Source organism: Squalius cephalus, assembly GCF_949319135.1.
Source record: "Squalius cephalus genome assembly, chromosome: 23".
In the NCBI taxonomy this organism is placed as follows: Eukaryota; Metazoa; Chordata; class Actinopteri; order Cypriniformes; family Leuciscidae; genus Squalius; species Squalius cephalus.
The window spans coordinates 18851465-18866696 of record NC_137144.1 but is presented as its reverse complement, the minus strand read 5'-3'; the positions used below and the strand labels follow the sequence as shown (position 1 = coordinate 18866696).

Here is a 15232-nt window from a genome sequence, read left to right as displayed (position 1 = left end):
TTTCTCTCTTGGTTACAGAAACACTCTACAACTTAAAATATCAAAAGCAAAATGAGTCTGAAAAAAAAAAAAAGTTTGAAGCTTTAGGCCACTAATAAATGTTGACAAATACATGCTCTTTAAACTTGAGCACCAAATTAGCATATTATAATGATTTCTCAAGGATCATGTGACACTGAAGACTGGAGTATTGATACTGAAAATCAGCAGTTATTTTAAATTGTAATATGTCACAATATTACTGTATTTTTAATCAAATAAATGCAGCCATTGTGCAAACTTCTTTTAAAAATATGGACAAAAAATATCTTACCAATTAAACTTATTTGCCTTTTTTAAGTTAGGATATCAAATAAGACTACCTAAAAGAATATTAAGTCTTCGTCAAAATGCTGTATTCGTGTATTTGTACATAAATATTTAGAACCATAAAGTGTGATTATAATCACTAAAATATTTTTTGTTTTTGTTTCACTACACCTAGCTTGATTGTGAAAAAAACCCTTAACCACATAACTTTTATGAGTTTTCTGAGTGTATACTTCAACCAAGACCCTTGCAAAACTCTTTAAAAGTTCGTAACTAAATACATTTGTGGCTTAATGGATCTCAGTGTATCATTCACTAGTTCTGATTTAGCACAAGGGGAGGCCGTGTCGAGGAGGAGGCCGGACTGGGAGTAGAGACTGGGGGCATGCAAGTTTTACAAGATTCCCTGGAGTGAAGAAGCGCTCTCCATCATCTGGCTGTGACATCCCACTGAGTAAGACTTATGGGCTGACACCTCAATAGGGACATGGCTAATGCAGGACGGCATGTGGGTTAAGATAGGGCTCCTGATCGCCCCACCACCCCCCAGCCATCACAGCCCGAAATGGCTCATCCTTTAAGAGGTGCACATTGCCGGCTGAACAGATATATAGGTGGGGATAAAATACTCCACGTATGGGGAGTACCGTGTACCCATGTGATCGCTTCTTGTCTCTTCAGAATTAAAAGCGTATGGGCCTGCCATGGTGGTCCTTGAGGGGTATAATTCAATCAAAACAGCCGTCCGCTGAGCATTCCTATTTCTCACTGGATTCGTAGTTCGACGAGAAGATTAACAACTGGTTGAAAGAGAGAGGAGCAGTCAGAACTTTGGGTTTGGGCTAATTTAAGGCCATATAAATGATGTGGATGGTGAACTTTAAACTCTGCTGACCTTTGACAGTAGTGGGAAGGCGAAGATTATCTGCTCGTCTCTCAATTTGAGGTAAGATGAGAAGGCCAGAGTGTAGGTGATTCACAGCTGTAGAGGGAGAACAAGACAGCACTGTCTTTTTTTTTTTTTTTTAAAGGAAGGTCTTGGGCTTGCAAAAAGTTAAATGTAAATATATATTCGTGCCTGGTTTGGTGCACTCTTTTATCACCTTTAGGGCTTTAAAAACCCTAACGTAATTACAACTGAAAGAGAAAACTGGTAGGACAATTTTAACAACAATGGATTGTAATGAGTCTAACGAGTTAGTTCTTTTTAGTGAATTAAGCAAATACAGTGCAACCAGTTTAGTCACATTACCAAACAAATTATTCCAATGAGTCAAAAACATAAACTAAACTCAGTGTAGGCCAACTTCTGAATGAATGATTTTAACGAGTCAGTTCTTTTTAGTAAAATATAATGAATCCAGTGTTCCATTCCCAAAATGATTCAAATTAGTTGGTTCTTTTTAGTTAATTTAAACATATGCACTGTAAAACTGTGATACTTATATCAGGGTAGTTACTGGCTTGTTTTTAATATGAGAGTGTGTAGTTTAAGATAACCATTAAGCATTTTGTCAGTAGTATTTCATAAATATTGATGAACAAAATATGGCATTCTTTCGCAAGAATTGTTATAAATGTAATTATTGAAATTATCTCATCATCTGGCAATGGAATGTTCAGAAATGGAAGATTATTAAGAGGTACTGACCCAGCACCATTAAATTCTTTATCATTTCTAAATCAGGGTGCAGAAATGAAGCAAAGCACAGTGGCCTTAACATGAAGCGACAGCAACCCCTATAAACAGAAGTGAACTTGTTTGCGCTGAATGTTGTTCTAAAGTTAAACGAACACACAGCGGCCTAGCAGTGCGCATACAGACGGGTCAGGCTAATTTGCTGTGGCAGTCAGGACATGGTGATGGAATGTGAATGTCAGCAGGCTCTGTATTTACACACTATATAAAACCGACTAGTAATTAACACTAGGGCCCTCCCGCGCTCAAGTGTAATTGACTGTTTCAAAGGACTGCCACTTCATAATCCAGTGTGTGTATTAAAATTACGCTCTCCATATTGCCCACTCCTTCTAAGGATAAGGGTCAGTACTGCTGGCACAGTGGCTGAAACGCATAAGATTTCTTTACGAGGACATTAACATTTTGACATATTAATAATGAGTAAGTGTATTAAGGTGAACCTCTGAGGGACCTTGCGATTTCATCAGGAGGTGCGCATTTGCTTTCTGCTGGATGATTTTAGTACTAGGCGAACTGTTTTTGTGAGGCATGTTAATTTGAGATGGAAACTCATCTGGTTTATTTTCCTAAAATATAGCTTATTAAATATTACCGGATGGGCTAGTATAAGTCGCATTATAGCATAAACCATGTTAACGCTAAAAAAATAAACAAAATAAGCTCTGCAGATGACAACATCTGTCATATATTTTTTTTTTTAAATAATAATTTTAAAAAACCTTGTTTTAAAAACAGCTCATGTGGATCAACCAAAGTATCCACTTTCATTGTGACCAATGCCGCCATATGCAACACATTTTATTTTGTCATCTTATTGCCCTAACATGTGTCCACACGGTCCCCACAGCCTATTTACCAAGGACATAAACTTAATGGCAGACTCATTTGCATTTGTTAATTTGGCTTGATATGTGCTAATTGATTCTTCTTACTTGTGTATTTTAATTATCCCAAGTTATAGTTGGCCACAGTTTGTGTACCAAATGTAAATTAGCAATGTTTGGTCATTAAATGCCCTCTGAGGAATGAGCATGCTAGCCTGGGAGTAATGAGTGTTAATTAGCTTGTGCAGCATAATTAACAGGTTTTATGTGTAACACTTACATTGTTTAGCGATGGGTTAACATGATGCTTTACTATTTTAAGAAAGTCTGCAAAAAGTAAAGCTGTTTGTAATAATGAACATTTATTCAGTTAAATTATTTGGAAATATATTAACAATGAACACAAATATCATATTTACTGCATTAAATCAGATGGAGGGTAAGAAATATATCTAAGCAAACACATTTGAAACATTTGAATACAACAGCAACATTACCAACGTCTTCCTTTCCTATCCATATCAATCAATTTTGCGTCTTTTTTGAGGCGTTAAACCTTCAGATGACATAAATTCCTCGATTTTTGCAATTTGGGCCATTATGTCAGATTGTTTCCATTCCTCTTTTTCTTCAGAACTAGATGCCATAGGCCGGGTCTGTTTCTCCAGGCTCTGGAGTTTGGGAGGAGGAACTGTAGGAGTGCAGTCTTGTCGCAGCCCATTACCCACAGAAGAAGAGACTGGACTGCCACTCGGAGGCGAGCTGTAGGAGATAAGAACTTGATTCTCCTGCGGGAAAATAAAGTGGGTCATAAAAGTGCCATGACACTACCTTGATTTAATTCTTATGGACGTATTAATAGCAATGAAAAGTGAAATCCACCAAATTTGGTCTACTGTCATCATGTTAAGTTTTTTAAGAAAAAAACAAAAAAGAGAAACGAGCACATTGAGTGTGTCTCAAAATTACATAAATTAATACATTTAAATAGTTTAAAAAATGCTGATATTCTTATATAGTTTTTGCATGTATTTTATGTATTTCTTATTTTATTTAAAATATATACTTCAAAACTTTATTTTGCTTTGTAACTCATGGAGGCAAAACTCCACTTGTAAAAAAAAAACATGTAAAAAAGTAAAAACATCCATTTTGATTGATTTCATTTGAGTAGTCCAGCATAAAACATAGTTGAAACCAGATAACCATGTTACTGAAAACAACAGACTGCAAAACGATCTCTGGTTTATTCCCTATTAGCATCTTAGCTCCCTTTGGAGTTAGGCTTCATTTTTGTGATTTATACTCGCAGGCTTTTGTCCTGCTGTTTTCTATCAACATTTAATTGAGAAAAATGCTGCCATTTCACCCTGCTGAAATACTTCTGGGAATGGAAGTTGTCTTTGGGCACTCAGCGTGTTCTACAGCGTTAACTCACTAGATTCTTCACGGGCCTGTGTTTGTAAACTTACTTTCTCCAGTAACATTTGAGAAAAAGACTGCCTGATTGCATTCCACTCTCCTTGACAGTCGTTCTTTTGGTGGGGACGATTGCTTGGAGTTTCCAATCTTTCAGGTGTCTTCATTACGGCTGTGAAAATAGGATTTAAATTTTACATTTATTGTGGTCAGATATTGATTCTTATTATTGAACATACTCTATTAACATAACAAGACATGCCTCTTTTTGCCAATTTATCCTTCATAAAAAGGGGAGCACATAATGGAGAAACAAGCTCTTGAAATCCAGAGGACCACAGCTCAGTTCTTGAGGTTGATGTTGGATGTGGCTTCTTTTTCCCTTTTATGAAAGTCTCCCATGCAAAGGATGACTCATATCTACTATTTCCAGAATGGTTTGAAGTATCTCCCATTGAAATGCTCTCCTGGTCAACATCTGATTGGTCATTTGCTGTTGTAGACCCAGGAGAAGAAGCATCTTGGTCAGAGTTTGTGATCTTGGCTTCTTCAGAAGAAACACCCAGTTCAATATGTTGCGCTTTCAATGGTTGTGAAAGAAAAGTCCCATCCTCTTTTTGAGCATTATTTTCTGGTATGACCTCCACTGTGTCAACTGCAGTCACTGAAGTGGTCTGATCAACATGAGGCAACTGTTTAGATTCCACTTCACTGACCACATTATAGAGGCTTGTTTCAGTCGAGTCATCAGCTTGGGAAACCCGGCTTTGCAAAGGTTCACAGATCAATTCAGGTGGTGAGAACTGATCTTTGGACTCATCAAGGTGTGTATCTAAAGATGTTGTGGCACTTGCACTATCAAAAGTGGTTTCAGGCTCCTCATATGCAGGTTTGTGGCATAGACTTGGCTGGGCGACAATCAAACCTTCTGTAATGTTCGTTTTGTCGTAAAAGACAACTGTGTCTTGAGTATTTGAATTTGCAGTTTTTTCTTCTGCAAGTCTCTCTGCAGTTGTTTGACTTTCCTGTTGTGAAACACTGTGGATAAATTCAGGTATGGCAGTCTGGTGGTCTTTGTATTCTTTAGACAGAGATGTAGCATATCCCTGGCTGTCCATGTGTTTATCTGATGTCTGGGATTCAGTCACTTCAGAAATACACAGATTCTGCTCCAGCGGTCTATCTTTCGGTTCCAAAGCCAAAGGGTCTCCGTCTACGCCATAAACAGACCTGGTTTCAGGCCCTGATAGCTCAGCGAGACGACTGTCTGTGTCACTTTGGGCTGGGTTTGAGGGGCATCCTTTATCAACTGTATTGGAGACTGGCTCACTTTCACTGACACCCGTTTTTGTTTCATCACACAACTTTGAAAGTTGATTTGTCTTGAGATTAACGTCCTCAGGTCTTGAGATGTTATCAGACCCATCGGTTGAAACCGATGGTGAGAGTACAGGTACTATTCTATCTACCTGCATGAAAATGTCAAGTTCCTTGTTGTTATCAGAGTGGCCATCTTTTCTATCCTTCTGAGACTCAATACTTTCATCTGTGTAAGGAAATTAAATGCATGCATCATTATGAGAGAAAAATGAGAAGTACATGTAGGCTTTCTTGATAAAGAGACTCTAGTAACCACCTCCCTGCACTTCACATCATTCTGTATAAAACTATTAGTTATAGTGGCGCCAAGCTTGCCTGGAGAAGACAACTTTGCATTCTTTCTTACCTGGTATGTCTTTATCAGGGTGACTTGTTGGTTCACGGTTATCATGAGGACTAATAAGACTGTCCTCAAGATCTTTATGGAGACTGCTCTCCTTCACAAGGTTAATCTCGTTAGATGTTGTACCAAGAGAATTTTCTTGATCTTTTAGGGCAATCTGTAATAAAAGATCACAGTCAGATTATAATTCAATCATTTAACACAAATATTGTCAAATGCCTCTTCAAAAATGGTGAGGTTTAGACCTATTTATCAATGTACAATACCTAATCTACATGCTTATTAAACAATCACTGGTTCTGAATCTATATGTAATCATCCCACCTCAGAGTTATGACGGTCTTTGACCTTATGGACTGCAGAAATAGACAGCGCTTTGTGCTGTTCCTGGAGTTGATTATATGCTTGTTTTACCACTCTCAGCTCTTCCTGATTTGCCTCCATTGACATTTGCAATTGCAGAATCTGTGAGAACACCAATATTATTATTTTTTATTCCATTCCATTTAAAAAATTAATTAATTAAAAAATGTATATATAAATTTAACAACAGCAAATGGTTTTAAAAGAAATCACAGTTCCCGCTCTTTCTTTAGCAGAACAGTGATGATTTGTAGAACTTGCCATCACCTCTTTTTTCCAAGTTAGTTTAGAATTTTGGTATTCATCTCTCAGACGAGCAATGCTGTTGTCTCTTTCTTTAGTCCTCTCTTGGTTCAATTCATGTTCTGTTTTAAGGATCTGCAATGAAATTAATCACCCAGAAAATTTTTAATGCAATAATAAATTTTTATGTGTTTATTTAACCTGGACAGAAAATTCCAAACAGATGGAGAGGCCAATACAAATCAGTTGGCTTTTGTCATGTTAATAATGGTTTTAATCAGTGAATGACTAAGTGAATTAAATAGAGGAATGGAGGGAATAAAAGAGAAGGAGGCTGTAAACGGTCATTAAACACACTTACTATTATTGAGTTGCACTTTGTGTGTTGTAAATGTGCAAAAGTGATTTTCAGCTCACTCAATCAAGTTTATGAGTACTAGGTGACCATTGTTTACTTCTGCATATTTATACCTTATTAAGATTATCATTTTCAGATTAATCAGATTTTGCATTTTTATTTTGTGTATACTAGATGTGTTTATCTACTGGATCCAGTTAATTGTCTTTTTTATTTATTTTATTATTAAATGAAAGGTTAATGATATTTTAAAAAAAATGTAGTGTGTAAATACAGATAGTACAAAAATGTAGGTGTCTATGGGGGAAAAACCTATAATTTGTACAAAAAATTAAAATAAAAACATTTAAAAATAGTTGCAGACCTGATATTCCACATGGAGTCTGCAGAGCTCCTGCTCTGCTCGGCTCAGAGCTTCTGTCTGTGTATGCAGCAATCTCTGATTGTGCTGGAGGGATCTCAATACCTCCTGACACACACACACACACACATTGGGTTTACACATTTTATGGGGACTTTCCATAGACATAATGATTTTTATACTGTACAAACTGTATATTCTATCCCCTAACCCTACCCATCATTTAACCATACCCATGATTTATAAGCTGTTTTTCTCATGTGGACCAAAAATGTCCCCATAACGTAGGGTTTACAAGCACTATACACACACGCCACTTTTTCAAGACTCTTCACACAGTTCTCCAAACCAACTTTCATCCTGGCACAGCAATTCATTTCACATGAAACTGAAACTACCAAAACACTTCATACATATCTCAAATCAAGTAAATTGAAAGAAGTCATTAAATGCATTTCGTACCAAAGCAATGATAAATGATCCACAGTTTAGCCCACAGAGACTGCTTTTGTGCTCACTATGTGAAGAGTTTTGAAAAAGAAACTTTTTGTATCACACAAAAAAGGTCCAGATTTCTTTCTGAGGAGCTTACCTGCTTCTCTGCCCTCTCTGTGGCGGTCTCATTTCTCAGTTTTTGGTTAAGTTCTGTTTCCTAAAAAAAAAATATTACATTTAAAAACATCCTGGTATCATCTTTTGCTATTAACAAATGTAAAGAGATTCTACCACAAAGAGTCTCTGCTGAAGTTGTTGAAACTCTTGTTCTTTTAGAACATTCTGTAAACGTTCCTCTCCAGGTCTGCAGACCGATGACACTTTGAATGTAACCAACTCTTTGTTGAGTCTCGCCAAATCCTAAATGTGAAGTAAAACAGGGCAAAAATTTGTGATGCAGTGATGGAGCACTTCTCCTAACTTCAAAGCAAATCTTTCTTTTACCTCTTTTAAGGCTTTAATCGTAGATTCTTGTTTCTCATTGATGGATGTGAGTTTTTTATTAATTCGCATGGCCTCTTCAACTAAAAAAAAAAAAAGATTTAAAAAGCTTGGCATTGCTACACAGGCTTTCATTTAGCATTCACCTACAAAGGCCAAATAATTCATGTCCACAGAATGACAAATCAATTCACTGATGCAAAGCAAAGGAGTTTTTTTAAACATCAAATCTGTCCAGAGTGAAAGAAGAAAGATTATGAATACCAGAATACATACAAGCCCAATGTTTTTAGCAGTGACTATCATTGCTTTGCATAAATAGCGATAATAGAGTTTGAAGGCAAAAGATAATCAGGTTTAAACCCTGACTCAACATAAACTGAAGTTTCATTTTAATTAAATGTCTCACTAGGACGATGTTTGTCAGTTATAACAGTCATACCATTTTGTTCAAGTTTCTGATGGGCCTGTCTGACCATGGCACACTGTCTGGAGAGGGCGGCGAAACGCCTCTCCACTTCTCCCAACTGATTCAGGTGGCTGTCTTTCGTTTGTGTCTGCAGCTGCAACTTTTGCTCCTGTAAAGTTTAAAAACACATTGTCCTCCCTTCGAAGAGGAATATCCCAATTCGCATGTACAAGTAATAACAGTTCTTCTTCTCGGCAAGGGCAGACCATGAATATATACTGCATCGGAGAGTTTGAAGACCTTTGTTTAACATCTCGGCTGAGTGCTCCTTTCTGCTAGATAAGGAGTCAACTTCCAAACATGCCTGAGGGGCTTTTATGCGAAGCGCAGCCCGTTACTGTTTGATTGTCTGTATCAAACTGATTCCCCTCTCCGCCATTGAAAGGTTAAACAGAGCGAGGCTCTGATATAAAATATTTTAATAGTGGTATTTTCACAGCGGCGCTGGCGGTTCACGTGTCACGCCCTCCCTATCCGTTACTCCTGATGATCCGCTCTCCCTCTCAGTTCCTCCTCTTTAATTCTTCCCACTCCCACTTGCCTCTGTCAACAATTTATATAATTGGAAATCCTTACCAGCTCGCTTAATTTCTTCTCCAAACTGTACCTGAGCAACTGCAAGACAGTAGTAAAAGAAAGTGGTTTCAGTGTATTTTTTTGTCATTTTATTATTTTAATACTATATTAAACCATTTGAATAAAAATGAAAGGAAAAGCCACATTATTAAGAGCAAAGCCTAGAATAACCTGTTATTTACTATTAATATTATAAGTATAATATTATACTAATTGTATTGCTTCTCACCACAGACTATGTTAATAATTTAAAGTCCCCCTGTAGTCAAAAATGTTAATCTTCATGCCTTAAAATTGCATGAATGTAACTCTACATAGTTACATGTAACTCATAGACTCTCGGATCTATGAATATGCAAATTAGCCTTGCCTCCACTCACAGTCACTGAGATCACACGTTGACTTGATTGGTTACAAGGTAGTTTGTGATGTCAGAAATACCAGCGATTTCAAACCGTGTTTTTGAGACTGTCTTTGGTTCACTGCAGTTTTAAGGAGAAATACTTTAAGGAGCAATATTGTTGACTTATAAATTTGCACATGGTTTGTCTTAAAGCACATTGACATTTAAACAACATTAAAAGCTTGATTTTCACCACAGGGGGACTTAACAACTTCCATAATTCTGTAAATCATCTGTCTTAGACAAGTGATGTGGTGTTCAAGAATACATCACAATAATTGCTGTGTTTATATACGAATCAAATTGCTCAGATTACCATTACCAAATAAAAGGGTAACAAGGGCCTTTATTGGCTAATCGTACGGTTGAACCGAGGGTGTGATGAACCGTAGGAGAAAGCATACATCACCCATGTGACATCATTTATCTGACAACACCAAATAGACCTACACAGACCCCCACTCAAAAGGTCAGCGGTGAGATGGATTTTCCCACTGTTTTAGATATATGTCCCAAAAGCAAAGTACAGAAGATCTTGTCATGTGTTGTTATTGTATTGATTATGTGTACCTGCAGCAGTTTTAGTTCTTCCTTGAGACTGATGATCTCTTTGTCTTTCAGTTCAGCAGCCAGCTGGTTTTTACCCTTAAAGAGGTCATTCATATTTAGTCAAGTGATGATTAATTTATTTTAAAGTATTTTTTTTTTTAATAGTTAAAGAATAAATAAAAATATTGATAAGAACATAAATCATAGCACAGATTGAAATAGAAATATAAAGCAACTAACCTTTTCTCCCTCAATTCTTTGGATTTGGGCCTGAAACTTTAAATTAGACAAAATAATTTCTATATTTGTGTGTCTATATAAAATCTTGCATACATAGATTGAGTGTGATATCATACCTGTTTTTTTACAGCAGCAAGTGATTCTGAATTTTCAGTTGACATTTTCGAATTCTGACTTTGTAAGGTCTCCTGCAAAAATATAAGAATAAACCATTAATATGGACATAAACTTTATCAATATAAATAGTTTTGTTTCTATAAATGCTCAGTCAGTTCCTAAAAATGTTTAACAGTGGAATCTTGGGAAGTTAGTGGAAAAACAACAGTATTTTTATCATTCCTAACAAACCTTTTGCCATTCTAACTCCTGTTTCTCCAGCACAAGTTTACAAATCTGCTCCTCATATCTTGTTTCAGCATCCTGTATCCAAAATGTCAACAAAACACCATTTTATTAATCATCAATAATGAATAAATTCACAAGAAAGGAATAGATTACATTATGTGCAGGTATCTGAACATAAGAGAGGAGATTTTAGCATATAAAGCCATCATTGTCATCCAGTACTGCAGGTTTCGGTCAATGGTTTTCGGCATAGTGGCTTTTATGTGCGTGTAGGAGTTTATTTACATTTTCCTAATAAAGTGTGCTACTTGCAAAGCTGTTAACGTTTCGCAGACGGACAATAAATTGAATAAATGGGGTTTGCAGGTAAAAAAATAAAAAAGAGCACTAAAATTGGTGGGTCATATTAATCTTTCAGGACAGAGACTGATCACATATGTGATTAGATGCATTAAATCTAATAAAACAATGAGAGAGAGAAAAACATGTGTAATGCATCAGGACAATTCGGCATCTGAACGAATTTCCTGTGTCTGGCAAAACGACTGACAACATCCCAAGCTAATACAGTCATTTTAATGGAACACGCTTTGCACTCTCTTAAAAGAACACAAGAAGTGACTGCATTCAGCTGAGCGCGTTTGTCTGGCAGGAAATCCTCCATCTTAACCCCGGCCCTATAAACCAGAGAACTACAAAGTGTTAGTTTAATGGCATGCCTGAGGATCACATTGATTTAATGCCTTTGTTCCTCACCAACATCATAATAACAGTAAAACATGAGAGATACAATTGTTTATTTTTGCTCGTACAACCTTTAAACATGTCCAGCGTCGGGTTTTAAGTGCTTTGCTCGAGGGTACCAGTCATGCAAGCAAATATGTGAATTTGTCAGGTCCTGCTGCATGACCCCATTCTAATGTAAGTGTAACTTCTGCTGGCTTATGTCCAGATGGACAGAAAGTGCTGCTCGCTTTAAGTTCTTCTGAACGCTCATGGCACTCCTCCTCACACAAAATTACATTCCTCAGTTCCTCACGAGAACCTTGATGTCATTGGGATACTAATAGGCTGACAGTCCTAATACACTGAGATGTCATTTAGCAGCCTTTTAGAGGGCTGATATTTGTTTGCGATTGCTCAATAAGTAGGTTAAGACTATTACGAAAATTTCTCAGCCAAGAGAATAATTTGTGCGCAAATTATATTATGTAATTAGTTTCTACCTGATCTGACGCTTATAAAATTACTCAGTTTAGTTAGGTTAACTCAGTCATTTTAAATATTATTTAGAGTGTATTATTTCATTGCTTTCTATCATAGTTATTGCACTATTTAAATGTTAATAAAAACAAAGAAGAAAATATGTATTAATATTATAAGTAAAGATAAATGAGATAAATACCAACTAACTAAATAAATAAACAGGGTGGGAAGCCAATCAAAGGTAACACTGAGGTTTTATTATTTTTGTCTTTATCTCATTAGGTAATCAATTAAAAGAATTGTCTTTAATTGCTGAGCCTAGCAGGATACTAATGGTAATACAACAACAAAAACCTTTAAAAAAACAACAACAATGCAATAAACATCATTGTTACCTCCAACCTTGCATCCCTAACTTTGTCTTATCTAGCAAAACTGCCCCTTTTCCAGTTTTACACATTTAGAAACACTTTAGTTTAGGCACTTTAGTTTGCATATTAGCATGCATATTACTAGGATATTGGCTGTTTATTAGTACTTATAAAGCACATATTAATCTGTGGTCTTATTCTGCATGATCATATTCTATATATTCCTTAATCCTACCCAATACCTCAACTTAACAACTACCTTGCCAACTATTAATAAGCAGTAATTATGATTTTACTGAAGCAAAAGTCGTAGTTAATAGTGAGAATTGGACCCTAAACTAAAGTGTGACCACACATTTTATCTAATCAGAAAACCGAGGTGAAAGTAAGACACCATACCCTGTGAATATACAACTCCTCAACCGCCTCCAGGAGACTTGTTTTAAATTCCAGTACTTGCACTGAGATGGTACGGCCATCATTCTCTACGCCAATGTTTGAGGTCTTCGGTTGACAGAGAGCACCATCATCTTCCATCTACAGGCAAAAACAGCAGGAGTGTGTGTAAATCTTGGAGCTTTATTTGTGTATCATTTAAAACACATCATTCTGCTTTGGAATATTTCCACTTACCAAGGAGAAAAGCTCTGTTCCGGACTCTACGCTCAACTCCATTGCACTTGGGGAAAGACTTTAAGCACCTAAACAGAACCTACAGATCAAATCTGGTGTTTTTGCTTTTTAAAACAGCAACAATATGGTTAAATAAACCAGTGTTCAATAAAAAAATGACATAAAAATGATCAAAATAAACTTTCGTCTGCCCAATAATACAGTATTTTAGCTCAACTGTAGGCCGTTTGCTGTTGGGAATCAACTGCGCGACTCTTAACAGGGATCATCCAATCAGAATTTAGAGCTGGAACTATTGGTTTTATAGTATGGCATATGACAAAAACAACTGCCACTACATAAATTTTGCCTCATAAGAATATAAAAAGCGCTACTGTAGACAAAGATCATGCAATTGCATCAAAATAAGCTTTTTAAATCCCATCTCGAACCTATCAAGGTGAAAATGGCGCCATGGTAAGAGTGTAGGCTAATAGGGGTCAGGGCCATAACACCGGATGGACAGATGGCTCTGTCATTCAGAAGGAATTATATAAGATATTTAATTTGATCTGTGCTTGGTCCACTGTATCGCCATCATCATGACTGACTTGGAAAGTGGGAGGGCTTCATTCTGCCCGGTGTTTTAATAGAAGAAAGGCTTTCGTCCATTTAGTCGCTGCTGATATATCAATCATGTGCAGGAATTAAATGATCCCGTTAGAATTTGCTACTATCACAAATGACCTGGAGGGCCAATGTCTTTATTCGCTTCCTCCGCTGATTCACCTCAGCAGATATTAAACAACTTTATAAGCCATGAAAGGCAAAATTAAAAGGACACCATCCATAAAATGGGATAATTCCCTGTCTGCGGTGTGATGTCCATATTACTGTTTGTAAACTGACTCACATAACCACTGATCTGTAAATGTGAATGGCAGCGGTCGGGACTTCAGGTGAAAATCTGCAACGGTCAGATTTAACCTTTGACCTCAGCTGATCAAATTTACAAGAGAGAAATCTGGATTTAATGTCTGAGAAGACTTTTAACCCCAGAATAACATTGTTCTGAGTTATTAAGCAATATTCTGCCATGGTAAACAAGAAATAACCATGGTTAGCACAGTTTTGGGAAAATTTATATTTTAATTTACAATAGTAACTTAGATCTACTTCAAACAGTGTAAGCAGCCTTTCGTGATTTTTAAGTCATTTTATTAAGAGTAACGTTATTCATATTTTATATATATATATAAATTACATTTTAATTTCGACCGCGGTAACTAGCATTTCACCATAACCTATTTTAATTAACGCTGCCATGGCAAATTAATGTTATAGTCTGAATAGAATATAAACATGTTTTTATGCCTATAGAAAATAAAAATAGCATATTCTTGAAATGCTAAATAGCAATTTGTGCACTTTACAAATGTGTTGGTAAGCTAAGCACAAGCTAAACTATCACAACATTTATTTATTAGTTATTTCTCCTCACAAGTGACTAAACAGTTGATGAGAAACGCTGCAAGTAGTTAGTGAAAATTAATGGTTGTTTAATAAGCATACTAAGCATAATTTTGAAGAAAAAAATAATACTGTAAACAGACCTCAGCGACTCCGTTAATGTTAACTTAGCCGCACTGACTGGATTTGATGTGGTTGAGGTTTAGTCAAGGATAACGATATATCTAACAAAATAATAATAAATCATGCGATTTCTGTACACTTTCCTCTCAAACATAATCATTAAAGATGTTAAACAGCAAATAATGCGGATTTATTAATTATTTTCCAGAATTGTTTTAAATCACTTCACCCTACCTGTGTCGTCATCAATTCAGGCGGTAAAAGAAAAGTTGCCTTTGCTGCCACCTAGTGTACAGTGTGTGACGACGAGAGAAAGCTCTTCCCTTCCCACTGTATCTCACAAGAGCAGATCTTTCTTTTGTCCCGTTGACTTGTACCATATAAATTGTCTCTGCTTGTACATACCATTTTTGATGACATTTTTGTATTTGTATATTTTTAGTTTATGACATAAGAATAAAAAAAAGCGAAATATAGCAAAATATTCGAACAGGGCCCAGTATTTAATTTGTTTATGCGTAATATATAAATATCTTAATTTGAGTTGGATTTAATGTAGAATTACTAGACGAAAGCTAAAATGAATTTTATTAATTTTTTATCGGAATCATGATTTTATAGCCTCCGATA

General features: G+C 36.2%; 1 protein-coding gene across 4 annotated transcripts; it reads right to left on the bottom strand.

Moving 5' to 3' along the window:
- Positions 1 to 582: 582 nt before the first annotated feature.
- On the bottom strand, positions 583 to 14902 carry ccdc73 (coiled-coil domain containing 73). Of its 4 annotated transcripts, XM_079858686.1 has the most exons (22): positions 14623 to 14738; positions 13031 to 13109; positions 12797 to 12934; positions 10824 to 10895; positions 10592 to 10663; positions 10476 to 10511; positions 10257 to 10331; positions 9284 to 9322; positions 8681 to 8816; positions 8242 to 8321; positions 8029 to 8157; positions 7895 to 7954; positions 7306 to 7410; positions 6608 to 6718; positions 6302 to 6442; positions 5981 to 6134; positions 4517 to 5800; positions 4308 to 4426; positions 3333 to 3623; positions 3116 to 3162; positions 1205 to 1291; positions 583 to 1109 (listed from the first exon to the last, which is right to left on the bottom strand). In XM_079858686.1, exons 2-19 carry the CDS (start codon positions 13070 to 13072, stop codon positions 3357 to 3359), a joined length of 3060 nt encoding a protein of 1019 aa, XP_079714812.1. In that variant the 5' UTR covers positions 13073 to 13109; positions 14623 to 14738; the 3' UTR covers positions 583 to 1109; positions 1205 to 1291; positions 3116 to 3162; positions 3333 to 3356. The 4 variants fall into 4 exon arrangements, with proteins under 4 accessions (XP_079714812.1, XP_079714811.1, XP_079714810.1 ...); XM_079858685.1 differs by lacking the exon at positions 14623 to 14738 and adding an exon at positions 14837 to 14902 and having other exon boundaries at positions 3116 to 3623; XM_079858684.1 differs by having other exon boundaries at positions 3116 to 3623.
- Positions 14903 to 15232: the final 330 nt, after the last annotated feature.